The 27,611-nt window shown below is 38.1% G+C and overlaps 2 protein-coding genes across 6 annotated transcripts in view; one reads left to right on the top strand and one right to left on the bottom strand.

Moving 5' to 3' along the window:
- Positions 1-416, bottom strand: part of TMEM62 (transmembrane protein 62) — a 28,500-nt gene extending 28,084 nt beyond the window's left edge. For 2 of the 4 annotated variants that reach the window (XR_009276888.1, XM_058832021.1), the window contains exon 1: positions 1-408. Coding sequence is in view for 3 of the 4 variants with exons in the window: in XM_058832021.1 (XP_058688004.1) it covers positions 1-162 (162 nt within the window). In the remaining variant the exon portion in view is untranslated. The other 2 variants (XM_058832042.1, XM_058832030.1) reach the window with 2 other exon arrangements.
- A 2,686-nt stretch (positions 417-3,102) lies between these two features.
- The window catches only part of UBR1 (ubiquitin protein ligase E3 component n-recognin 1), a 59,649-nt gene continuing 35,140 nt past the window's right edge, over positions 3,103-27,611 (top strand). Inside the window, exons 1-16 of one of the 2 annotated variants that reach the window (XM_058840319.1) lie at positions 3,103-3,266; positions 13,640-13,896; positions 16,020-16,098; positions 17,390-17,500; positions 18,825-18,955; positions 19,959-20,097; positions 20,634-20,696; positions 21,003-21,126; positions 22,855-22,962; positions 23,286-23,374; positions 24,201-24,299; positions 24,968-25,125; positions 25,777-25,876; positions 26,140-26,268; positions 26,484-26,664; positions 27,530-27,591. In XM_058840319.1, the coding sequence (XP_058696302.1) occupies positions 3,186-3,266; positions 13,640-13,896; positions 16,020-16,098; positions 17,390-17,500; positions 18,825-18,955; positions 19,959-20,097; positions 20,634-20,696; positions 21,003-21,126; positions 22,855-22,962; positions 23,286-23,374; positions 24,201-24,299; positions 24,968-25,125; positions 25,777-25,876; positions 26,140-26,268; positions 26,484-26,664; positions 27,530-27,591 (1,911 nt within the window). In that variant the 5' untranslated portion in view covers positions 3,103-3,185. Of the gene's footprint in view, positions 3,267-13,639; positions 13,897-16,019; positions 16,099-17,389; positions 17,501-18,824; positions 18,956-19,955; positions 20,098-20,633; positions 20,697-21,002; positions 21,127-22,854; positions 22,963-23,285; positions 23,375-24,200; positions 24,300-24,967; positions 25,126-25,776; positions 25,877-26,139; positions 26,269-26,483; positions 26,665-27,529; positions 27,592-27,611 lie in introns of both variants that reach the window. The other variant, XM_058840309.1, reaches the window with a different exon arrangement.

Genomic DNA, 27,611 nt, shown 5'->3' with positions numbered 1-27,611 from the left:
CTGCACGACCCAGAGCAGACTGGCGGCGGCCGCCCCTGGCGCGGGCTGCGGGGCCCAGCGGCGGGGCAGCCCCGGGGCCGGCGGCGCCCCCGGCGGCCCGTACCAGTCCAGCAGCAGCGCCACGGCGGCCGCCGCCAGCAGCCCCGCCGCCAGCCCCAGCATCCTGCGCCGCGCCGCCACCGCGCCCGCCCCGGGCGAGCCCTGCGCCGCCGGCCGCGGCACTTCCGCGTCCACCTCCCCGGCGGCCGGCCCGGCCCGCGCTCGGCCGCGCTTGGCTCGGAGGACCGATGCCAGCGGGGCCGGGGGTGGGCGCTCCCCTTGTGCTGGCGGTTTTATCCGGCGAGGCCGCGGGATCCCGGCTCTCCCCCCGCTGCCTGGGCCGGGAGCGTTCCCGCTTTCTCCTCCAGCCGCAGGAGTGCCTGGAAGTGCCTAGGTTAAAACAGAACGAAAGCCAGGCGTACGAAGAGATCAGTGTCTCATTCTGCTTCCTTACAAATACAGCATGTAAACTTTCGCTTTTTCTCCTGACGGTATTATAATTCTACCTGCTCAGAAATCGAGGCAGTTGACCTATTTTGCTCCTGACAGAAGTATTTTTATGGTTTTTTTAACATTTATATATATATATATATATGTACACACACCATTTTACCTTTAAACCTTTAAACCTATAGGAACTGAACAGTTTCATGATTGCTAAGTTATTCTTTGCTATCAACTCAGTTTACTAACTGCTGCCCATTTACTGTTGATATTTTTCTTTCCCATCTTAAGTAAGAGTTTAGGTGAAAAAGCTGCAGTCATTTCACATCACTCTTTGATATTTAACATAATACAATCAAACAACTTCAGGTATTAGAAGTTTCTAATTCAATATTGTTTAATTGTAATTATATTTTCTCATATAATTTGTCGAAGGACAAAGATTTAATTTTTAGCATTGGTAATGATTAGTGTTGATTGATCAAGAAAAAACATTTTTCAGATCAGTTAGACTGCATTAATTTAAGACATGTCTTTTTAGATGTTCTTCATGATTTAGCTGCTCTTTTGCAGGACTTCATGTATGTATGCTTTGTTATTTTTTCATCTGCCTTTCATCATCTTGCTTGTCTACTCTTCCTCCCAAAAAACACCCTGAAGAAATGTTTCTAAATAAACATCAATCAGCAATCCAGGTAATCTTCAGGAGTAATCTTGAAAACTGGTGTTTGCTCATTTTCTTCCTGAAGCTTTACCATTCTGTTTTATCTCTAGCTAGGCTGTCAAGCATTCTGTCTGTATTAATTTGATCTGAATTCCTGTTTCGTTCTTCTCCTTTCTTCTGTTACTGTAGTATCCATGGAGATCTTGGTGTTTTGTGCCATTTCTGCCTGGGCAGTGGTGCCAGCCAACTTTTTAAGAGGTTTGCTGACACTTTTTTTTGCTGTCTCTCAGTGCATGTGGGTTCCAATTTCTTTTTTTTTTTTTTTAAATAATAATTTTAAAAAGTAAGTCTAACAGTCTTGTTCAATTAAAGCAGTTGATTTACATTAGCATAACTTCTAAAAGTCCCACAGTAAATCAAACCCATGCTGAGAGCTAAAAGAAGTGGCTAGGCAAGCCACTTGCCTTGCAGCACGGGGGCTGCAGGCAGCCCTCCTGCTGCTTTACTGGGTTTGTTGCAGTCCTAGAATTCTGCCTTGCTTCTCTTGCTTGACAGCATTGGAAGCTGGATTATAAAACTGCCAGTGTTGATGCCGAAACAGGTGGAGGACTCCAGTAATTACAGCCCAAACTTGGTTGTTGTGCAAACACTTCGGGTTAGCGGTCAGCCATGCTACTGAAAAGGATTGGGTACAGATCAGCAATACAAACACAGTGAATGAGATGAAATTGTTAAGTGTCTCATGGCAAAATTCACTTTGTATTTTTTGCACCTCATACCTAAACCTGTCTCGGTGATGGTGATTTTAAGTGACAGATTTCAATAATATAAACAAGTCTACAGGACTTTTTAATATGAAAAAGTAGCTACGGCAGAGGAACTACATTCAGATATTCTGAAGCTGTAAGAGAAAAACTGTGAGGGTACCTGTGGCTTGGTACAGTACAAAAAATCATTGAATATACCTGAAAAGATCACCTGTAAACTTTATCCCATCCATACTGATAACTGAAAAATGTGGAAAAACTGCTTGAAACAGGAAGACTACAGTGGGAGAAGGTAGTCTTCCCAATATCCAAGACATCAGGCATTTGAAATGGACCCCAAAATCCAATGCTTTGCCTGTTTCCTCAGCCTTAGGAAGGCACAAACACAGGAAATTGTGCAACTGGACTGCAACAATCTGGAAAACTTCCAGCAGTGCATAGGCCATGTCTGTCGCATATCCATCAAGATCCTAAGTGCCCTAATCTGCTAAATCTGCTAAATACCCAGAACAGTTATGATATGCTGTTGGAAGGAGGTGTGGAGGAAATATGTTGATCCTGGAGATAGGCATTTGCCTAAAGCTACTTCTGCCTCCTACACCAAATTAATAAAATTTTGCCTTTGCTTAGCCACACGGAAGTGGTGTGACTTTGCATCTGTGTAGATGAAATTACTTATGCTATTATCTAGCTAGCAATAGTATGAGAGGACATAGTCAGTCCCCTGCAGCACCGGGACTTTTAGGTGGTGTAGGTTAGACATGAGAAAGAATTTCTTCACAGAAGGGGTGATTAAACATTGGAATGGGCTGCCCAGGGAGGTGGAGTCACTGTCCCTGGAGATGCTTAAGGAAAAGACTGGACGCGACACCCAGTGACATGGGCTGGATGATAAGGCTGTGTTCGGTCGTAGCTTGGACACGATGATCTCAGAGGTCTTTTCCAGCCTGATTCTGTAATTCTGTGATCCCGTGACTCTGTAATGCAGGGCGCGGAGTGAGCACCCAAGCTGTACAATTTAAGCGCCTGCAGAGGAACCCCATCCGCCTAAGTAAGCCTTCAGGATCAACACGAGCTTCGCTCCCGACAGACCGCGGGCCGGCCTTCGCTGCGGCCTCCCGCAGGAGGCGCTGCCGAGGCCCCGCGCGGCGGCGGCGGCTGCGCGCGGGGCGGGCCGGGGCGGGCCCTGGGCTGCGGGCGCAGCGCCCGGTGACGGCGGCGGCTCCTTCCGGGCCGTCACGGCGCCGCCGGCCGCGTCCCTCGCTCTCAAAATGGCGGACGGAGCCGACAGAGGTCCCGCGGCGGGAGCGGCGGGCGGCAGGGCCCCCGCGCAGGCCCCGGAGCGAGCTATGGTGAGGCTGCAGACCGGCGCCGCGCCGCGGTTCCCTTTGCCCGCCCTCGGGGGCAGCCCGTGCCCTGCCCGCGCTGCCGCCCCGCCGCTCGGCCGAGCGGGGCTGGCGCTCCGCGGCTGCTGAGCGGCGCCGTGCAGGGCCGGGACGCGCCGCTGTGCGGCCGCCGCAGCCGGCGGGAGGCGGCGGCACCTGCCGGGGCGCGGCCGGGGCGTTGGAGCCGGAGCGGGCGGCCCGGTGCCCCCGTGCCGGCGGGGCTGCACACCCGCTCCCGGCGGCCTGCGCTGGCTGCGGCTCCGGGGCTCGCCGCCTCGGCCCCGGGAGAGCAGAGCCAGCCCTGCCCTGGGCCCGGCGAGCCGCCGTCAGGGGCCCAGGGGTAGCGGTTAGTCTCGGTTCCCCGCAGCATCTCTCAGCCCCTGTCCCGTGTCTTCAGTTGACGCTTCATGACGGAATGAAATGAGATCAAACTTTGGAAAGCTTCAGAGGCTGTCCTTTAAACGTTGTAGTCTATATGTGCGTCTTTTAACTATAGTCTTTACCTTTCTTAATTAAAGGTGACTCTACCGTGGAACAGAAAAGGCTGAGTAACAAATTATTGGTCTGCAGAGTGCATGGAGCAGCAAATAGTCTTACTTAGAAAGAATGTAGATAGTTTTTCGTTAAGTAGAAATATTGTTTCGTTTTTCGTTCTGAAAAACAATCGTCTGTGGATTTAATATTTTGTTACTGATCGCAATTTGGTGTTGACCCTGTCTGATGGTAGTACATAAAATGCCTTCTGTGGTTTCCTCCACAACCTTGTGTAGTGATTGTTATGTTTGAAACACTTTATCTAGAGGAGATCAAAACCCAAAGGCTGACAACTTAAGAAACGAAGGCAGACGGATGGAACTTTATTTTTTATGTTCTATTTTCTGTAACAGAAACAGCACACATAGTATACTTCTGAAACTGTTGACTCTTGGCGTTTAAAACTTGGGTGCTGGCAAGCTTGTAGAATAGCTACTTTTTATGTGATGCTACACACTGCTAATAAAAGTCAGATGATGTTTACTCGTGGAACTTGTCTTGCATGTGGCAGCTCTAAGCCAATGACCATTTTTCCTTGTACCCTTCTTCTCAGAATTTCAAGTATCTGCAAATCGTTAGAAATGGCGCTTTGGTCACAGACTTTATTCTTAAGTGCCATGTATTTCTGTGATTGAAACAGGCCTATGTGTTTTATTTTTTTATTTTTTTTTTATTAGAAACAACTTGATTTTATACTAGGAAAAAGTGATTTGATTGCATAGTGTCAAAAATTGCAGCCCAAGACAGGTGATTCCTTAAGCTTGTGAGCTGTGCATAAAGTCAGTGGTACTAAGGATAATAGAAGCAATCAGTAGCAAAGCAATGCAATCAACCTTTCATTGACTGGGTACATAAAAGGCTGAGTTAGCCCAGGCAATCCATAAAACTGGTAATAGTGGTATTGGGAAAAACTAAGAGTTGTTGAAGAGATCCTCAGCTGCACAAAGGTGATTCTGGTCCACTAAGCTGTCTTAATTTTTATGTGATTTCAGCCAGTTGAAAGTGTCTTGGAATTATCATTATTCCAAGGAAGGTAGTTGGCCATCCAGACCATGTTACCTGCCATCCATCCAAGCAAACTGCAGGGATTTTTACAGGGAGTAGGGGTTGAGGGTATGTTATAAAAGGGAGAAGAGGAGCCTGGGATATGTACTTAGGTTGTGTCTGACAGCATTTGTGGTGTTAGATAGCAAACCTGGCTATAGTGATGCTAGAGACAGCTGTAATCTGGGAGCAGTACACCAAATTTACTGCTTTCCTAAAGATGATACTAAGTAGGTGGAAATAATATATCCTGCCTGACTTCAAGTGCTTTCACTGTGCACAGCTGCTCTGAAAGTCACTGTGGTGCTAGAATTGGAAAGCTGTGTGGAGCAAATAAAGTTAAATAGGGTGATCTTCGGCCTCACTGAACTTGTCAAATCTGTCTCAATATCAGAGCAGTCAGACAGACTCTTGCTCCTCTGTTCATCTCTGGCTTTGGGTGCCATTGGCTGCAGTGCAGCACCACATCTGGTTGCAAACCTTCCCAGAGTGCTAGGTACATGATGCAGGATTACCTGAATGATTCTGCAGGAGCCAGCCTGATAATGGAATGGATTGTGCTGACTCAGGTAAAAAACTCTTCTCCACCCAGCCCAAGTCAGTGGTGTCTTCTCTGCATTTATCTCCAGCTCTTTGGGCTGGATGACTGTGGTTGAATACACCTGGTGTTTCGCTGCATTAGTTGGAGCCAGGTCCTGTCTGTGCTTCTTCTTCTCCATAGTGGCTGTATTGCTCCCTGATCTGCCCTGGAAAAGAGTGGTCTGAATTTAATGTTGATTAAGTACTAAACCTTGTCTACCAAACTTGAGTTTACTTTCTTTGCTTTCCCAACAGCATCCACAGTTTACTTGGCTGACTGATGGGCTGGATTTGGCTTGTCTAGTAGTTGGCTAGCAGGCATTGCTGGTGGCCTAACAAAAGCCTGCTTTGCAGGCTGGGTCCAGCCCTTGGTCAGTTGTCCATTTGTATTCTAAACAAATTCCAGTTTGACTCCTGCCTGCTTTTGTGTCTGCTACCTGGAGCAGGGCTTTGATATTAAGCTATTTCAAGCATTTTAAATTTACACTGAATCTTCTAATTTTCATGTATGTGTACCTTCTCAGTAGTATTTGTGAAGAAAAAGAGAGAAAGGATTTTTTTTAAGGTTCTTTCTTTTGCCATCGGTCAGAACTCCCAACAAAAGCTGAGAGTAAGTGGTGTACAAGAAGATAAAAGCTTCAGTTTAATAATGTAAAACACAATACAGGCACTTGTGCATTTTAGGGTATTTCACATCTTTTGTGTCATTCAGTGCTGTTACATAGTTGAGAAAATATATATGAGTAGTCCTGGTAGCATAGATATGTCGTAATCAAGTAGTAATATGGAAGAGATAGTCATATTCACGCACAGGTTATTTCTTGAAATTAGTGAAATCTGAGTCAGGCATCTTATTTGGAGTTGCAGGGTCTTCTAAACTAAGTTGACCTGCTTAGATCAAATGACATGTCCATATAATTTTACTTTGTTAAGCTAAATTTGTTTAAAATTTTATTTTGGGTAAGCCATCATATCCTTTAGTGTAAATAAGCCCTGAAATGCATATGGTCAAAATGGTATTTAGAACAGTGCAGCATATTGGCAGAACAGTGTTTACTGTACACTTGTGTCAATGTCCAAGAAATGGAGCTGTGAAAGTTGTAGCAGGTAACTGGTGTATGGCCCCGGTTCCCTATGTATTTACTGAAGTACTTTCACATTATTATAGCATCAAGGGGTGCTGTGGTTTTTTTTCTCTGTCAGCTTTCATTTTTACTCATACTTCTCAGTAATTTTTGTGGCTTTTATTAGTGCAGGGGTGAGCTGGTTGTAAAGATATCTGTTACTTCTGCTAGAGTCCCCATAAAGTGCACAAGGTATTGTTGCCGTAGTTTCAGTATTGCAGTTGTGGGAGGTATGTGGCTCCAGGAGACAGTGGTGGATATTCCTGATGGCGTGTAACTGTTTCAGTGTCTCCTAGGCACTGAAACCTATTGTCACAGCAATAGAGAAGTTAGGGATAAACAGGTTTGGTTTGGTATGTAAGGGAAAGTATTTGAGGGATGCTGAGTGAGTGCTAAATATGGATAGAGTCACCTGAATTTTTCTGCATGTTCCTTCACTGCAGAATTAGATTGTGTACAGTGCATCTTAAAATTGATAATTAGAAAATAAGGTAATTTTTGGAATTTGGAAAACTAGGTAATGTGTGAATACACAGGAAATTAAAAAAGTAGCAGTGGTGTTGTTTTCCACCCCCCTGCACCCTCCATCCTTCCATTAATGAATTATTTCTTTGTAAATATTCACTGTAGTTGTGTGTTTTGAAGTGCAGCCTGGTGCTTGCTAAGACATTTCATGGATGTCCTGTTCCTTCAGATGCAGGAGACCACAGCATGTATGTTAAGGATCAAAGAAAGAATCAAAGTATTTCCTTTGTTTCTCTAGAAACAAAGTAAAAATGATCTGTCAAATGAATAGTCAGAACTTAAAACTGAATTTTAGGTTTTCACAAAGTATTATAAGTTACTCTGCAAAGATGTTTTTGCTATTTTTATAGGGAGAGCAGCTTTTCCCCCAAAATAATTATTTAGCACATTGTTTTGGTTTACTATGTGATACTAAATTCCTGCTTCCTCTAGTGTTAGTTGTATGTTGCTATCTACCAAATGCAGGCTTCACCAAAAAATCTGGAACATGAAAAGGTGATTAGATTTCATGCCTCAAAGACCTGAAAATTAGTTCTAGAATTCCTGACTATTTTGCCTGTTGAACCTTAGTAGTAGTATCATGCTAATTTTGCAGCATGTTTAGGCTGGAGTGTCTGCTTGGTAGGGAGGTACAATAGGGGTACCTCCAGCATGGCAGAGAGAGCTACAGGCCATGATTTGACCCAGTTGTTGTCTTGGAACCAGGTTGTTTCCAGGTGCTTACTCCCGAGCTGCAGCTGTGCTCTTGTGGTTTTGGAAGTGCCTGTGATTTAAAAGTGACCTGCAGTTTCCAAGAGGCTGAGCAGCTTGGATCTGTGGGTTGTTTACCCTGAAGAAGACATTAGTATTAGCTGTCCAGCATCTGAAACAGTAACAGATGGTGCTGGTGGTTACCTGTCCTTGTCTGGTGGTCAGGGATTTGCTCTGGTTCAGCTCAGCTGGTAGTTGTTGGCGACTGTTGGAATCGAGGTGGATTGTACTGTAGACAAAGCTTTAGTAGTTTGTGCTGGTTTTGAGTCTCATTCCCAGTGGGCAAACACCTGCCTCATTAAAGCATCTTTTGACATGAATTGGCACCCTGCTTTGGCTCAGGGGCCAAAGTTAAATGACTGCAGAGATCAAAAAGTTCTTTATGTCTTCAGGTCAAAGCTGATGTTTTGTTAGGACAATGTTAGACAGTCTTGAATGTTGTTACCCATGTTGTGCCAAGGGGAAAAAACATTTGAAACCTAACTTGCTTCTTTTAGTGTAATTACTGATAACCGGAGGAGACTGGATACTAAAGTTTGGTAATATGGTTTGGTTTTTTTAGCCATATTATATAAAGGAGCTGACTGATGCATCAGAAAACAGATATTTTGTATTTGAGTTCTAAACAGTCATTTTTACAGCTTAGATTCTCTACTAGAACATTGGTTGTGCTTTGTTTGAGAATGTGAAACAGCATAATTCCTGTTATGAATGTGACAGAATGAATAGAGTAAGTTTCCATTTTAACTCCCTGAACTGTCCCCTTCCAAAGATGGAATTTATGCTCCTAAAAACAAACAAACAAACAAAAAGTTCAGTTTGATTTAAGGAAGGGAAGAAGACATATGTTAATTAATTTCTAGTGTTTCTTTTTGAAGGCTCTTCTTTGTGGAGTATATATCTTTGAGGCTGAAATAGATTGCCTTGTCTTCGTGTTGTTTTTACTAAAAATAGTGCCTAGGTGTTCTGTACTTTAATTGGATCTTATTTTCAGTGCATTAGAAAACTGGTAATTTTAAACCAAAATAATAAGAATGAAAAATGGGACCAACAATTTGAAAGCAGAACTCATATATGAAAATGTTAGTTCAAGAATCTTTTGAACTTTCTTTTCCAAAGAAATTTTAATTTTTCTGCCTATTTATCAAAGAACTTGTGCATATTTATCCTTTTAAAATATGTTTCCTCAATTAGTTAGACAATATCAGAATAAAGGTTTTCTGAGATGTTGTCCTGCTAATCTCTGTTTAACTTGTAACAAGTGTTCTGTGCATTAAAGCTGCCTTTTGCATTTGGTATTTATGTTGAATGGAACCTGCTTGAAATCAGCATGTCCTCAGCATTTTAAATATTTACTTCTAAAATCCTGCTTTTTCTAGCTTCCTTGACAGGTAGCTGGTATTGTCATCTTGTGCCTGACAGATTTTTGCTATGCATAACAAAGTATTTCATCATTCCTTTTATCTGGAATGCTGGAACAGGTACAGGTTTTAGTTCATGATACTGGTCGTATCTGTTCCTTCATAATTTGTTGTTTAATATTCATAAATATTCATTTTCCTTTTCACTGATTAATGTCTAGGTCTAAAAATAGTCTTGAAATTTAGGCAATCACTTTTGCGCTAAAAAGATCAGGTTGTCAATCAGTGCAGTTAAAGTACAGCTGCTTTTTATAATATTGCCTCATGCAAGCTGTTAGTTTGAAAAAACTTCAGAATTCCAAGAGAGCTGTGCTTAGAAGGTAGATCAAAGATTGTCATGGAAGCAACAGCTACTGAATTAATGTACATAATGAACCTCTTCAATTATAAAGTAATTCTGTCATAGTGGTGAGAAATCTCATTTGATGCCTGGTCTTCAGGTGAAAAGGGAATTGAGAGTGTTGTTAACTTTTTCCCCCCTTTTTTTCTTATATGCTTCCTTCTCTCTCATTCCTGTTATTATTTGTAGTATTCATAAATGGAATGTGTTTGTGAAAGACAAAATTGGACATGGATATATTTGCTATATCAATGACAGATATTTTGCATATTTATAGCAGTGTTTGTAAGTTTGTAGGCAAATATAAATTCTCAACCTCTGACCTTTTGGCATGATGCTTATTTAAAGGGTTGGAAAAAGCTACAAGCTGTCCTTTTACATGTAGGATAAATCTGCATGTTTGGTTGAAATTGACATTTGGGGAAATCTCTGTGGTTATACATGGGAAGAAATATTAGTCTGATCCCACAGAGGAGGATATGTTTCCCATGCAAGACAAGAAGTTGTTTCCTAATGGCTTGCTCTCAAGTGGTACTGTGAAGCAGTGCATCTGTCACAGTATTCTTCTGAAAAGTCAATAAAGATGACAAATTACTGCTTTTGTTATAGAACACAAATCAAATGTGGTGGACAAAATGGTTTCTGTGTCTGCTCTTCTGACAAAACTGCTAACACTTGAGAAAACAGCTTTGCAACTCCTCCTGCCTCCCTTTTTCTTCTTCTTTCATGCAGTTGGAGAATTATCCTCATCTTTAAAAAGGTGAAGGTGACAGGAATGTGTGATTGAAGTTGGAAAAGGGATGGGTCTGGAGCAGGTTAAGGATATAAAGTATAAAAGCAGAGGTAGGAGACTGTATATCTTTGGCATGCACTCTTCACTAGTGTCAGGTTCTTGGGTGCCACCTTTGCCTGCTGTTTCCAGTAGCTGTGAATGCCCCCCAACATGGTGTGGATGTTACTCTCCCTCTGCAGGAAAGGTTGTGGTGTGCTGCTGCCATGAGAACACCCTTAGCTCATTCTGGTGCTGGTTTTATTTCAGGGCCGTGTGTAGGTCCACATGGGATGTGTGGTGACCTGGCTGTTTCTTTGATAAACTTTTAATTAAAATGAGAAAACGACCAAGAAACGTATTGAAAAAGTTCTACTAAGGTCACTAATACAAATATTTAAAAGCTGAGCAATTTCAGAATTCGGATCTTAGATGAAGCTCTAATTTGCTCCAAATGTGAAGGTAGTTCTTTTTCCTAAAATCAGTAATTTTGAGTTTGCAGTCCAAAAATATTTTCCAGTGGGATAGTCTCAGAGTGTATTCAGTCAGCTTTCTCTGGGCTTTCTTCTGTTAGCATGTGGGTCTCTGTGAGTAGGGTGTGAGTGCCTGGGGGGTTATGGAGAGGTGACTGATAGTATTATTTTGGTTATTTGGTAATGTTTCTTCCTTAATTCTGTTATTTCATGGTTTCTACCTCTTTCAGTACTGTATTTCAAATTTACTCTTGAGTGGAATCAAATCTGGAAAATAACTTTTTTCTTGAGTTTACTGGTAGCAGAAATTAGAGGATTTACAGAGATTGACAAAGAAATAAGATTTTTCCTTATGATGCATTTGAATCACACAATGATTGAGGCACCTCTGCAGGTCATTCTGTTCAAACTCTTTGCTCCAGCAGGGTCACCTAGAACAGGTTTCCTGGGACCATGCCCAGCTGGCTTTTGAATATGTCAAAGAATGGCATTCCCACAGCCTCTCAGGGCTGCCTGTGCCAAGGCTGGGCAGATAGCTGCAGTGTGAACCCCATCGTGGCTTGCAACTATCTTGCAATTTGGCTTTTCTAGACTTCCAGCTCATCCTGTCAATAAAAACAAAAAGCCTATCAATTTATCTATTCGTATTTTTTTTATATCTGTAGCAATTGAGCACTTGATAGGTATGAGCTCAGGTAAGGGAGGAGAGGGAAAGTGGGACTTCTCAAACAAAGGGACAAAGTTAGCATTGAAGAGTCAAGTTTAATCTAGGGGGTGTTTATTTGGTAGATTTTGTTTTGTTGATAGTTTTGTATGTAATTTTATACTTTTGAACATAGTATAGTAAAAAGATTTTTATGAAAGGAACAAATTACTTCTCATAGGAGGCACAGAGGATACGGGATAGGTCTGAAGTTTAGCCTGGTACAGCTTTTGGAAATAAGAAAAATAACGTGCTTGTTTCTCATGTGAATATAATGGGTATTTCCTGGGTAATGTACAGGCTGAGTGTATATTTTAGTGTGCTTACCAGAGGGCAGGCAGCCTGCTTGAGAAAGTTCTCTTGCTTCCCTTCTTCCCTCTCCTACTTCCTGTCCTCTCTTCTCCGATCAACATTTAAATAGAATTAAAAGCTTTGCACAAGAATGCTCGAAATGCTTTTGAGTTTGACTGTGTGAGAACCCATTTTACACTTCTGGCAGATTTTCAGGGAAGCTTAGCCCTGTGTTTCTTGAAGCTATGACGTGCTCTGGAGCAACAACACAGAAGCTAAACTTGCACCATCTCTTGGGAACATGGTCTATTAAGATAGAAGGGTACAGACTGGGATTCTTTCAAGCCTCGCAAATAGAACGTACCAAGGGGTCACATCCCACCCTCCTGCATTTAAAAAATACAGTAACCAGATTGGGAGGGGAATTTGATGAAGCCATAATGCAGTATAGGTAAGATAAAACAAAAGTTACAGGAGGAAACATGTTTAAGCAGAAACACTAAGTTATGAAGCTTAAGAATAATAATAATTCACTTCCACTCATCTTAAATCAGACACATAAAAAAATAGACACATGATCAAGTAGTTCGGTTTTCAGCTACCTCTTACAATTGAATCTTTCTCAGAGCCATCAGCTGTCTGTGATGTTTTTCTTTTTTCAGTGTTAATATGCAAGTAATCTGATAACTAAAAATTAAATCCAAATTTATTTTTTACAGTTTAGTGTCTTTATGCCCTTTATGACTTCTATTTAATAAAAGTGTTGCTAGGTAGTTGAAAAATTTGAATAAGTTAATTAAAATAAAAAGGCAGGTTTATCACCCAAAGGATGGTTGGGCACTGGAACAGGCTTCCTAGAGAAGTGGCTGTTGCTCCAGTCTTGCCAGAGTTCAAGAAGCATTTGGACAATGCTCTTAGGCACATGGTGTGGTTCTTGGGGCTGTCCTGTTTTGGACTTAATGATCCTTGTGAGTCCCTTCCAGCTTAGGATATTCTATGATATTTGGATGTTAACCAAGGTTGTGTTTGTAAGGATGCTGTCTTTAAGACTCTTACCTGATTTGCAAGGGAGAAAACCAAAAGTTATTTCTAAATCATGGGAATAATATGAAAGAATGAATATTCTGAAAGCCAGAAACGGGACAATTGGAGAGAACTGTTTGGAGAAGTAAAGAAGTTGGAAGTAAAGTTATGGACTAAGAACCTCAAGTCAAAACACAAGTACTTTCATTGTCTTACAGAAATGAAATTGCATTTTAGTCTGGTTTCCCAACGACAATGAGCTTGTCTGATCATTTGTACTTCTTTCTTCCTCAGTAGCTATTGACCTCTGATGACCAGTTTAACAAGGCTTTCAGAAGACCATTGAGTTGGTACATGTTTTGTGACTAGCAGCAGGCAAAGGAGTGAATCCCAAGCTTTTCCCAGCTGTGGCAATTCTTTCCATTTGTCAGCAGCTGAACAGACATCAAGCTTTGTGTATTGGTGGGCCTGTTGGGAAGAGTGTAGTTGAAAGTTAATTAGTGCATGGGTTTCTCTACAGTAACATAGCACTTGCCAGCTCTTGCCTTAGAGTGTTTTAGTAGAAGACTTCAAAGGAACAGAGGTTACTGTGGTAGAAAATAGCACAGAAATAATTGGAAATCCATGGTTTCTTGGATTTTATTGCTCAAAGAACTGACTTCTGATGTAGGAAAGGTTTCTGAATTTGCTGTAAAAGTGTGTAATCCTATTTTCTTGATATGTACTCATTTGTTTGTTTATCCATGGGGTGCTTTTTGTTGCAGTGGTGTGATGAAAGATTCGACTTCCAAGCTACATTTTTACAGTGCTTGGCAAAACATGTGCCAAATATTTACTCAGCTGAAATGGACCCCTTGGTGGAGAAACAAGAAGAAATGGTCCAGGCAGCAATATTATACCCCCTGGAATGTTATTTGTTTGGGGAGGACCCAGATATATTCCTGGAGAAACTACAACAGAGTGGAACCTCTCAGCTCTGTGGAAAGGTGTTCAAAGGAGGGGAGACAACATACTCTTGCAGGTAAGAATGAAGGTGTGTTGTCATCAGTGTTCCCTTCTGAGATAATGCAGCAAAGTGCTTTAATAAAATCAGTTGTGCTGCTAACTAGTCATTGCTTGTGTAATAGTACTTCTTTGCTTAACTGATGCTGGCATTTGTTTATCATTTCACAACACTGTAGAGTGAGGAAAATTGCATATGAAAAGAAGGCTCTGTCAGAATGGGGGAAGAAATGGAAAGGTTACTAAAAGTAACCTAAAAGTTACTAATTGAAAGCTATTGGTTAAAAGTGTTGGACGATAGGGTACGAATATGGAGTCTGTACCTGAATTGAGGGATACAGTACTCACCCTTTCAAAGTGTGAAACAGAATCCAGCATTTCTAAGCATCATCAGTCCATTGCTTTGGCCAATGGTAATTTTTTCACCTTTTTTTCTCATCCTGAAATATATTAAAGGTGGCAGCTCAATGATTTGATAGAATTAATTTTATTAATTCCTGTTAATACAAATACATTGAGTATCATGAATAAATAATATTAATATTAAAAAGCCAGCAGTTTTTGTGGTGAATGTAAAGTTTGCAACAATTCTGGCAATTGATGAGCATTAATATTATTAATTATTAAATTAATTATTAAAATACTATTGCCATAGTTCATTCTAATTTTCAATTTATTTTAAAAGCCTAGAAAATTTAATTTGAAATTCCGAAAGAATATTACTAAGGATGAAAAGCACTATCAGTAAAAAAATCCATCCCTTAGAATTTAGGAAGTGTCAGAATCAAAGCTCTCTGTAAACTTTGTTTATGAATTGCACTGTGAAGTTTTAATCGATCACATACTCTTCGGCCTTTTCTAGAAATTGGCTAGTGTTGTATGAAAGGAGAATGGTCTTTGAAGAAATCCTGTTGTGTGTACTAGAAAGTGTATAGTAGATGGGATAGTTGTATGAAGGAAAAAGCCGGACAAGGCAGTTTAGTGCTGCTAGAACAGGAATAATTCTCTTCCTAGCTCTCCAGAGCTCATGTTTAGTAGCAGGCAAAAGGACAAAGCTAAATTTCTCACAGTTGGTCTCTTTCTTATTGTTTTGAGTTCCAGTCTTGCAAAAATGTGGTACTATTTATACAAGGTACTGTGTGTACTACTGCAACTGAAGCTAGGTATCTGTTTGCTTTAGACTTTTAAAATGCTAAAAATAAAAGATACTCTGAAGTTCTAAAATCTGAATGTCTTGAGTTGGGTAATCAAATCTAGCAGGCACTTCTGCCTTCCTTTTTCTTTGATTCATCTTTCAGTAGATTTATGGTAATAAATGAATTACTGAAGTATTAAATTATTGTAACGATTATTATAATCTGAAGGTTTGGAAGGAAGTTATTTCTGTAATCAGAATTACCATGAGATTTTAGTTGTAAAAGAGGCTTGAACTAAATATTGACCAATTGACTTTAAAGTAAAAAATTTGATATGTTGTCGTTTAGCACCTGTCATCCACATTTTGCCTAGAATAAAACAGCATTTAAAGAAAAAAGTGGCCATGTTTTAAGAAAAAGACAGTATATAAAAATATGAATGTGAAACATAGGATAAAATGGAATTTGATTACCCATGAATGTAATTCTGTATTTTCAGGTATTTAAGAGCATGAGTGATATTGTACAAGTTACATTTCAAAGTATATATTCCTTGCTCATTTAGAAAGAAATTAGTTTTGGATTTTAACTTCTAACTGTTTTAAAAGTTAGAAACATAACCTAGTCGAAGTGTAGCAAAAGTTTAATCAGCAAACTGACTATTGACTGATGTTGGAAACAATAACAAAGGTTAATTCAGTGTCCTCACTGGTTTACCTAGATTCTTATTCTTAGTAAAACCAGAAACAGTTTTGCTAAGCAAGTTTTGGAAGTAGAAATTGAGCATGTTTTTGACAGAATTTGATATAACATATTTGAGTACATGGTTCAAACTTAACAAGACTGGTTACTCCATGTCGCAGAAAGACAATGAAATAATGTTTTTATAATTTGAATCTGTTGTTAATCTCAGTTCTTCTTTTTTTTCAGAGCAACATATTATTTTGTGCATGAAAATGTCAGGTGTTTTTTTTAGAAATTCTTCCACTTACCATTTTTATTGCAGAGACTGTGCAGTTGATCCAACTTGTGTGCTCTGTATTGACTGCTTCCAGAATAGCATTCACAAGAACCACCGGTACAAGGTAGGAAAATCTTATTTTAAGAAATGGTACTTGTAGCTTTAGAGAAGTTCTTTTGAGGCTATAATAAACTGCATATATAGAGATTTTATTATAAGAAAAATAAATTCTGGGATTTATGAATTACTTAATCTCTCTCTCTTGTGTTTCTAGCTATGTAAAGCAACTTGCTAATTGAAGAAACATAAGAGAAAGGAGTGCTTATTAATGCATACAGTGTTATTCTCTGGCAATTTCATGGAAGTGTAGGTCAGAGCAGTGAGCTGTGACTGAAAATGACAGCTGTGTCCTAAATCCCAGTCAATTCTGTTGGGATCTAAGTAAGGTGAAAACCCAGAAAAAACAGACAATAATAATTACAGAGCACTTTGCAACCACAGCTGGGCTGAGAAGCTGTTGTCATTTCCCTGTTTTTCAGTAAATTCTTCGGGCACAACATCAGTTATGGAAATAGATGGGAGCAGATTTGTAGTGTTTTCATCTAAAGAATACAGGATGTGCTCTTTATAGCATCATAGAATAATTTATGTTGGAAGGGACCTAAGGAGGTCACCTAGTCCAGCCTCCTGCTCGAAGCACATCTAATTAGATCAGGTTATTTTAAAATATTTCAGGTAAATAACAGATTTTTGAATGTCTTTTTATTGGGTCAGAGTTTTTTTAGAATTACTTCAAGATTGGGGATTTGGAGGAAGCTAAGGAGAATTGGTTTTGCTTGAGATTTGTCTGAACTTTTTGCTAAAATGGAGGGTCAGAATTTGTATTCTTCTGAAAGTGCAATGCAAAGTTAGTTATAAAAATATATTTAGATGCTAATCATGCAATCTTTTCTTTCGTTAGAAGTAGAGATACTACTAAATGTCTGTTTAATATGCACTTTTTAAAAAAATATTATTTTCTAACTTGATGAAGCAATTTTAAAAAAGACATTAAACAGCTTTGCTTTAATTTTATGAATAAACCCAGAAATATTTTTCCATTTATGAAGCACTCATCAGTCATAGACTTTTTCACTTACTTTCAAGTTAAATTTATTTAGGACTTGCATACCTTTCTGACTCTATTTCCTTCTCTATTTTTGGCTCAAAAAGTTTTATCTTTTACCCCCCTTCTCCTCTGGTAAGTTTCCTTTTAGCAAAAAAAAAAAAGTGGTGGTAAATCCATTGGTTATGCGGTGACTCTTCTATTTTTAAGTAAGTGTTTGTACTTGTGTTTGATTTAAATAATGCACACTTGCTATTTTCCTCTTGCTTTTATGGGCATATTTCATGACTGAAATACATGTTTTTTCTAGATGCATAGTTCCACTGGAGGTGGATTTTGTGACTGTGGGGATACAGAGGCATGGAAGGCTGGACCGCTGTGTACTAAACATGAGCCTGGAGCATCAAGTTCTCCAAAAGAAGTAAGAATATTGCTTAAAGTGAAATTAATAAATATTATAAATGCTATCTTCTTATTTTAAAAAGTGCTTATTCCTGTATATGAATGTATATGTGTTGTATAACTCATGTAACAGGTTAAGTCAAGTTGAACCAGGATTTCTTAGGTCAAGGTGTTTGGGATCAAACATATATATTAGATATCCTTTGGGTTTTTTTTTTTCCTTTTTGTTCAGAGACAGTTTCATCTACCTGTCTTGTGCACTTGAGTCTTTCACTTGGAATTAAAATTGCAGTCACTTGTTCTTTTCTTTGCGAAGTATATTACTCAGTTCTTATTTACAAATAATTGGTTTCCTAGTGGTTAGCAAATGTTTAGAAGTTTGATTTTAATATTTTCTCTTTTCTATGTTACTGCATTACTGAGCAATTAAATTTCTTAGTTACTTCTGGTGTGTGATTTGTCACTATGACTAAAAAAAATTTTATGTCCATTGAAACTAACTTCTTATGCTAGGATGTATCATGGTTATTGTACCTTGTAAAGGAGAATATTAACGAGAAATAGGCCATCTTACAAGGAATTCTTAAAGCGAATATGGGCAAATCAGTTGCTTCAGGTAAAATTTGGCTTTTTTTCCGAATCCTTCATTCTGAGATAATCAGGATGAAAAACCTTAACATTTGTCATTGCAAGCAGACCTCTAATCCCTGATGTAGCAAACATACTGTTATTTATGATCTGGCAAAAAAGTTTAATGGAAAGGGAATAAAAAGCACTGGTCTTACAGAAAAATGAGATAAGGTTTTCCTTCGCTTTTTCATCCTTTGTTTTGAAGAAAGTTAATGGATTTCAGAAATAAAAATGGTTGAAGCTGTATTAAGGAGTAATTTGTTTACCACTTGGAGCTTGTTGCTTGGTCTGCACTGCAGACTTTTAATATTTGTGGGAATACAGAAAGCTGTTAAACAGCTTTTTTGGACACAAATATAAAAAAAAAAGTGAAACTAACATATTTGATGAGGCCTTTCATAGTCTAGTCCTAGATAAAACATGGATGCATAAAGAATGGTATTATGAAACTGTTGGAATACATCCTTGGGATGAAATAACTTTGAAAAGAAGAAATTAGGGGAGGTTAATGTGCATGAGAATCATGAAAAGGATAATTGCCTGATTGTAGTACAAGTATGTATATATAGTTTACAGTATATATATGCATATTTTATTATAATTTTCTGTTATATGAATATTTAATAACATAATTAATAATAATTACTCTACCAACCCCCTTTTAATTTTTTTTCAGGTTCTTTTCCATATTAATATTATCTCATGTTTTACAGAATTCTGAATGTCAGTTGAATGAAGAAATTATGGAACATTCTAGGAGAGTGTTTCCCTCTGTGATAAAATACATTGTAGATATGCTTATCTGGGAGGAAGACAAGGAACTGCCTGTGGAGCTCACCATCAGGTAGGGAGTATTTCCAACTTTCTTTTCAATGCATTAGCAACTTGGATTATAATTTTGCCTGGGATAGTCTTATACTCTTACAGACATCTCTGCAAATCAGTGCTGAAATCCCTGTAAACAGCACTGTGGTATGTTTGACCTAGAGTTATGTAGAGAAAAGCTTTGATACTTCATGGGAAAAGTAGTGTCTGACCATCCTTCATCAGTCACTGAAGGGAAGTGCTCCTGGGCCTGATCCACAGTGAAGTGGCAGCTCGTAGTGCCCAGGGGAGGAAATGTCAGGAGTGGAGAGGCCCACCAGGTGCCATTGGCTGTCTTGGGAGACACTGGTGGGGTGCTAAGGGACAGGGGAGCAGAAATGAGCTGGCACATTTACAAGGATGCTTTCCACAGTGCTTGAGAGAAAGATATGGGCAAATCTTTTAGTGAGGTCTGTTGCAATAGGATAAGGGCTGATGGTTTGAAACTCAAGGAGGGTAGATTTAGAATAAATACAAGAAGGAATTTTTTACAGTGAGGGTGGTGAAATGCTGGAACTCGTTGCCCAGAGGGTTGGTGGATGGGCTGTCCCTGGAAACATTCAAGGTCAGGTTGGATGGGGCTCTGAGCAACCTGATCTAGTTAAAGATGTCCCTGCTCATTGCAGGGGGCTGGACTAGATGAATTTTAAAGGTCCCACCAACTACAGCCATTCCATAATTCTATGAAAATGGAAAAAGGCTGTGTATCACATTATAAAACAAATGGATTCATAAAACAGCAGAAAAAGGAAATGATAAGTGAATATCAAATAACTTCAAACCTTTTTTGTACTTGATACATAATTTCTATGGCTTTTTCTGGCTTAGATGATGGGGGGTGTCATTAGCATGAAGAATATGCTCGCTTTTCTTGAGTAACTTTTTAAATTGTATTTGACATTCTTCTCAAACTATCAATTAAACTGTATTTGATAGGACACTATTTACAATTTTATTTGTATATGTTACCCTTTTCCCAGCAGAGAGAAGGTAGACAGCTACTACTGTGTCCTTTTCAATGATGAACACCATTCTTATGATCATGTCATCTACAGCCTGCAAAGGGCACTTGGCTGTGAACTTGGTGAAGCCCAGTTGCATACCACTGCCATAGATAAAGAGGTTAGTGCATTTGGAATATTGGAGAGAGTCTCCTTCTAATATTAAGAGTTACTACTACAGTCACTTGGTTATAAAATCTTTGTTTCTGGTTGCTGGAACTTGAGGAGAGAAAGGCACATGGCTGAGCAACTCTTAGTCAACATTTGTTTCTCAGGTGTGGAGAATTTGTTTAAGAAGCATGTATCTCTGGTTATACCCTGCTATTTCATGTACTTTGTGCCAGGAGGCAAGTTGATATAGTTTGTATTTAAAGTATTCTGCGGAAATCTCTCTCATCTATTTTAATGTGTACGTGAATTTTCCTTATTTAATAATAAGATACCCAGTCTTTACTTAGTTGTTGTGTTGTTAATTTGGATAGCTTTTTTTCTACAGACAATTATGTTAATTTTTATTTGTTTCTAGATATTTAATAGAACTGTGAGTGATGTTGGATACTGTTTTTCTATTATGTATAAAAACCATAGCAAGGATTGGACTTGTGGTGTTTTGGGTTTGCTTTGTATTGGTCTCATGCTCAATATTTTCTTAAACAGGGTCGTAGAGCTGTTAAGGCAGGACATTATGCCTCTTGTCAGGAAGCAAAAGAAGAAATTAAGGTAACTTCCTAAAGTATTTTTCACAAAAAAGCACCCCATACCAACCTAATTAGTATTAATGCTCAGTAGTTATTTGACTGCTGTAGAGTCTTTAGCTCGGCACTTCTCTGGTTTTATAACTTGCCTGTGAACTTTTTGGAATTGAATTTACACCACCACATTTGAGACAGATCGATAGATATCTTCAGAAATAAATCATCAAACTGTTTTCTTTGTTTTGCTTGGGAGAGATGGTGGGTAGTGAAAATAAATAATTAAATTAATGCCATTTTATTTTATATGTATTAATATTTACCTGACTCCTAGAGGCATTCTGAAAATGTTTCTCAGCGACCACTTCATGTGGAGGTTCTGCATGCTGATGTTATGGCACACCAGAAGTTTGCCTTGCGCCTTGGTTCTTGGCTGAACAAACTCATGAGCTATTCAAGTAAGCATTACTGGGTTTTGTTACAATAATGCCATGCCAGTATTTGAATGAATTAAGCAGTGTTATATATGTTATTCCCTTAATTAAAGGACTTTGATGTTCTTCCTAATTAGAAAATTAATAATGCAGTAGCATGGGTGCTGCTATTTGTTAGTGAGGTTATGAATAGCAGTACTTCTCTGTTCCTTCTTGTTGAAATAAATGTGTTTGTTTCCCTGATGGAGCACTATCTCAAAGTTTTATTATTCTCAGCGTCACACACACTCAGTATGTGACTCTTACTTAAAAGCTACCCTCCTTAGTGCTAGTGGAAAGCCACAGAACATCTCTATCAGTGAAAACGTACATCCTCTGCTTACATTAATTCCTGCTTCAAATTTGATAGCTGTGATTCATTAGGAAGTGTCAATAAAACTAGCAAATTAAAACCTTAATTAAAAATTTTTTCCAGTAGTGGAAAGCCTATTTCAAGCTTTCAAACATTATTCTGGTGTTTGATGATGCTTATGATTTTAAATATTTCTGAATCAATGTACTTTAGATTTGTTAATTGTTTTTTTCATACCTGTGTCTTGCCACACTAAAGCCATTATAAAATTTGTCCACACAGTACAAATATACATAGATAAAGCTCTACACCTTAACCTCCTTCTTGCTAGGTAAATCTGGTGATCTGCTTTAGCCCCATTGTAAGCTTTGTTAGTGGAGTGAATTTCTTCTCATTTTTTTGGAACACCTGTGGATCTTGAAATACATAGATCAAAACTGTACCTTTTTGTAATTCTTGGCAGTGTTTTACAGGCTTTAGTGTTCTGTTCTTTTCAAGTTTGTATTTATTTTGCCAATGGTATTTTCTTGCTGTTCTGAATTCCTCAGATAGTTCTTCTAATCCGTACAAATTTTTGAGTATGGGTTATTTCAAAGTTTCTACTGAAAATTTGATTTTTATCCAGGTAAGTTGACAGATACTTTTATGTTTTAGGAGAATCTTAAAGTACAAAGATTGAAGTCAAACATTCCTGTCCTTCTTCTGGATTATATACATAGAGGCTTTATGAGCCTGATGTTCTGTACTCAGCTGGAACTTCTTTATGGTCTGGTGGTTCCTGTTCTTTTCATAGTTTTGTTTTAAGTGGTAGACCATGGATCAAGAAACATTTAATCATGTTTATTTTCAGGTTATCAGGAATTTGATTCCTGACTCTTCATTTTTCCTTTTCAAAGTAGTAACATAAGGCCTCATTTTGGAACACTAAAAACACAAGGTTGACTGCGATATGTTCGTCCCCAAAACTACTTCAAGTACTGAGTTTACTAATAGGTGCAAGAAAATACAAAAAAAATCTGAAATTCTGCAAAAGACTGACTTTCAAGGTCTGAGGCAGTGAGCAGCAGAGACTTGCCTAGCCCTGAGCACTTCTGTGCTGACATAGTAAAGGCTTCTTATGGATTTGCTTTGCAAAGATGTCTAAATTATTTTAATTTTAAAATATTCTTCTGCATCACAGGATTTATTAAATATAGGTAGACAAGAAAAATAGGAAGAAATTAGTAAGGCGAAGGGTATGTGCGAGTGTGTTCATTGAGAAAAAATATTAAAAGTAATTCTTACTTAAGTGCCTTCTTTTGTTCTTGTAAGTAACAGAATTCTGCAATTCTAATTTTCTTGTGTCATATAATTTAATTATTGAAACATTCTTGTACAAATGAGTAGTTTAATCTCTACAGGTGACTTTCGCCAGATCTTTTGTCAAATATGTCTCAAAGAAGAAGCTGGATCTGAAAAGCCCTGCTTTATAAGCAAGTTGATGCTATGGGATGCAAGACTTCATAAAGGTTTGTGTATCCATGTTGCTATAAACTAAAGATTTGGCAAACTCATTTTTCATGTGTGTAACACAGATAAATCTAAGTGCTATGCATGTAGAATTATATTTCTTCATGGTTTTTATATTATGGTTATATTTTTTAAATACATACCAATAAACATCAAAACCTGAAAAAAATTACTAACTTTGTTCTTACGCTTCATAACCATTTCAAGGCTTTTCATGATTTTTAATTATTGTTTAGTAATTGATTCCTTTTTTTCATAAAAAGCTGCATCTTAGCTGATCTTAGTACAACAAAGTGACATGCATTGTATTGGCTCTTTGCAGGGGCGAGGAAGGTTCTTCATGAACTTATCTTCAGTAGTTTTTTCATGGAAATGGAATACAAAAAACTTTTTGCTGTGGAATTTGTCAAGGTAAATGGTTTAGTTTTTATGCTATGAATTTGTACTACCTTAATGAAATTAACCCCCAAAAAATACTGAATACTGAAAAATACTGAACACTGAAATAATACTGAAAATTATTTCAGTATAAATAATGAATTTTTAACAAGCAGAGCTTCAATAACTAGCTCAGCCTTTATGGAATGCAGTTAATTAATTCCCTTGTCACTGGTCTGTTCCTTAGACTCATGTAGGGATATGCTTGTTTGAATGCCATGTTGTTTGTATTCTGTGTATCTTTCAAAATGCCAGATGAACTGCAACTGAAATTGGCCTTTCTTTTTGAAAATTAGATACAATAATTTAGAAATATACAAAACATAAAGACAAAGTTTTTGTTTTAGGGTGAGACTTTTAAATTCTGATAAAGATGATTGATACTTGATTTTCTCTGGACTGAAACAAAGCAAACAAAGACTTTGTCTTTTACAGACAGTTGTTGAACAACTATCCATTCAATTCACGGCAGGGGGAAGACTTGTTTTATAAGAAATTTTTTATTCTTCATGAATTTTATTTTTTTCAGATATCTAATATTTTTTCAGGGGAATATTGGTTGTAGAAGAAAAAAATGTTGGTTCCAATCTGGCAAATCAGTTAAATTTGTGCTTATCTTCAGTATTAAGGCAGTGGGAGCCATATTGAATTGCTTTGGTGCATTGAGGACATTGTACTGTTTTTGTTGGAACTGCTTCTGTTAGGTGGGAGAAACACACCGAGATATAATTCTTATGAATAAAAAAGTAAACATTTTTATTAATGTTTTTTTAATGTCCCCAATGCTTTCTTTTTCTAGTATTACAAAGCATTGCAAAAGGAATACATCAGTGATGATCATGACAGAGTTCTCTCCGTGACTGCACTCTCAGTTCAGATGTTCACTGTACCTACTCTGGTATGTACAGCCTGGCTCTGCTAGAGGTGTAGAATAAGTTTGAGAATTGTTAGCAGTGCCAGCTTTGCAGATTGTTGTATTTGGCAGGGAGTCTTCATGCGTTGCTGAGTTGAATATGAATGATTTCGTGATTTCTTAAGGCCGATATGAAAGCAGGAGCTTGAGTTGATGTGGAAATTAATTACAGATCATAGAGGGAATGCAAATAAGTATAAGTTCCTGGCACATTGTACTCTGCATTAACTTTGTGTATTTATTTACTGCTCACATTTACCTGTCAATGTGACTTTAAAAACAGGGCAAGGGGGGTAAAAAGTGGTTAAATGTCTTCTTGTGGGGGTGAAACATAGGGAGGAAGTATATTTATAATTTTGAAGGTTATATGTTTCTTGGCTGAAGTACTAATGTAAAAAATTCTTTTCTACATGATCTTTCTAGAAAAAAAACCTGTATATCCATTATATACATGCTGTCAGAACTGAACAAGCGTACAAAGTTGATAGCAGTTGTTGTGTTCGTATGCAATAAATACTGTGGGAGTTTTATCTTGGACTGTTTGCGAATGATTAAAACAACTTTTAATAAGAAAGATTGAGTTCAAAGGAAAATTGTTTTGATGAAAACATTAAACAAAAATGGGAAGAAAGACTTTCATTTTTTGCTTGCAGGCCCGACATCTTATTGAAGAGCAAAATGTAATCACCACCATTACAGAGACACTTTTAGAAGTGCTTCCAGAGTACCTAGACAAAAATGACAAGTTCAACTTCCAAGGCTATAGTCAGGACAAACTGAACCGGGTATATGCAGTAATATATGACCTTAGGTAAGTGTGAGGCTGAGAAGCTAGACCAGCTCTAAAAAATTGGTAGTATGATGAGGTGTTTCAATTCAGAGACTTATGATAAAACTGCTTTAAAATCAAACCAAATCCCCTCAAAAAACACGCATAAAATCTTAATGTTTTCTTTTTTAGTGGAAACTTAAAATTTAAAATACCAAAATTACATTCTGTAAAAACATTTTTTGGTTTTCAATTACCTAATTGCATATAATATTTGCATTAATAAATAAGATGTAACTCCTGTGAGACAGTATGGGAAATTTGTCTCCTATTTACTGTCATTCTGCGAAAGCTGTACAATCCTTATCTCCATAGGGTTTTCTACTTTTACTGGTACCAAATTGCTCTAATAAACAGAGTAATGTAAGACCAAACCATCTCAAATATCTTGGAATTTAAAAAAAAAAACCTGTCAATTTCCAATGATGGAGTCACACTGAGATACTAGTGTACTAGTGAACTAGTAGTTCTAGTATTTGGGGAAATTTTCTGAGTACTTTAAGATGGGGAGGATGATGTAATTTGATATGTAATTGATGGTATTAATTGAAAAAAAATGTATTTCAAGAACACTTGAAATATAAGCATAAGAGAAGTTTGAGCAAAGGATGATAATATTCTTTTTGGGGACAGGTATGTCTTAGTCAGCAAGCCTACAGTATGGACAGACCGTCTGAGGGAGCGTTTTTTAGAAGGATTTGTTTCTTTCCTAAGGATTCTAACTTGCATGCAGGTACAATACTTTAAAATAATTTCTTTATAATATTCTGTTGTAAAGAGATTACAGTTCCTCTTTTTTCCCCATATTACTATAATGGATGTAAACATGCAATTACAATGTTCAGTCCCTGTTTTGGGTGGGTGCAGAAGTCATGCTTCTAGAAGTAATATTAATCAGATTTAATTACATTTATTTTACCTTTTGGTTGTGGAATTTTCTGTTGTGTTAAGCCTGTGATTACTGACTTAGAGTACTTTGTGGGATTTCTATTTCAGGGAATGGAGGAGATAAAAAGACAGATTGGTCAGCACATTGAGGTAGACCCTGACTGGGAAGCAGCTATTGCCATACAGATGCAGCTCAAGAACATTCTTTTGATGTTCCAGGAGTGGTGTGCCTGTGACGTAAGTATATCAATTTTCTGGGATTCTTGCATGCATGCCTTTTGTGAATCTTCCTGAGAGCTTTTGAAATAGCAGCTTTTACAAAAGTTTGCTATAATTCAATATGGCTATCCACAAAAAAAATGGTCTGAAATAATTAATCTGGGTATGACTAAGGGAGAAAGGAAGGACTGCATGTTTTTAAATATAATCTATGCATGTATTTTAAATTCTAGGAAGAGCTGCTGCTCAGGTCCTACAGAGAATGTCATAAAGCTGTGATGAGGTGCAGCACAAATGGCCGATCTCGGGAGAAGACAGTATTTCACTTATGTGGCCATACCCTGGAGAGCAGACCTTACAGAGTGTCTGCAGATCCTGTCAGCATACATTTGCCACTGTCTAGGACTCTTGCTGGTAGGTAATGTGTTTTGATTGCTGTTTAAACCATGTTTGTCATCCATCTCTATTTTTTTACTCCAGAAAACATTTGGATGAAGTGCTTCACAGATCAGTTGCTCTTTGACTTTCTGACATTCTCATGATCAGGAAGACATATTCCCCATATGTTCCACTAAGGGGAAGTTTTTCTCCAAAGAGCATTTATATGGAGGTTGGAGGATGTGTTTTTAAATGGAAGAGAGAGAAGTTAGTCAAGAACGAAAAAATTTCCTTTTTAATGAGAGATCCTTAGTTTTCTTTGAAGTTGGTTCTATCTGCTTTATCTAAATGAATGTCCATTTATTATTGTATGTGAATTTATTTTCTACCCATATATCTCTTAGGACTGTTAAAATGATCCTCCTAAAAGACATGTTTGCAGAATGCCAGGACATTCTTCCAGTCAGAATGCAATTGCTGCTTTCTGTAGAATACAAATGAAATCATATGCTATTATTAAGCTGTAGATTCTTTATCACATCATTTGATACCAAGATACCATCTGTTAAGCCTTGTAGTCTTGAAATTAATTTACTACTGATATATAATTTAAATGTGAAATAAATTTTTGCTAATATTATATAGCATCTCAATTTAGATGGTGTTCATTCATTCAGTGTAAATTTATTCATAAAATAATGGATTGTAAGACTAGTAGGAACTATTGTGATAATGTAATAGATCTTCTGCTGTAAAAAAAGGAAAGTATGAAGTCTTTCCTAAACAGACTTTTTTTTCTTGAATTCTCTGAATTGTAGATGATTTAGCTAACATTTAGAAGGACTTGGAGAACCTTCACTGATTTTGATTTATTTTCTGATTTTTCTTCCTTGGTTTGTAGGTCTTCATGTACGACTAAGCAAGACTGGAGCCATCTCAAGATTGCATGAGTTTGTTTCTCCTGTAAGAGACTTTTTTTCCCC

The sequence above is a fragment of the Poecile atricapillus genome, chromosome 1 (assembly GCF_030490865.1).
Source record: "Poecile atricapillus isolate bPoeAtr1 chromosome 1, bPoeAtr1.hap1, whole genome shotgun sequence".
Lineage (NCBI taxonomy): Eukaryota > Metazoa > Chordata > Aves > Passeriformes > Paridae > Poecile > Poecile atricapillus.
This window is presented reverse-complemented; position numbering and strand designations above follow the sequence as displayed.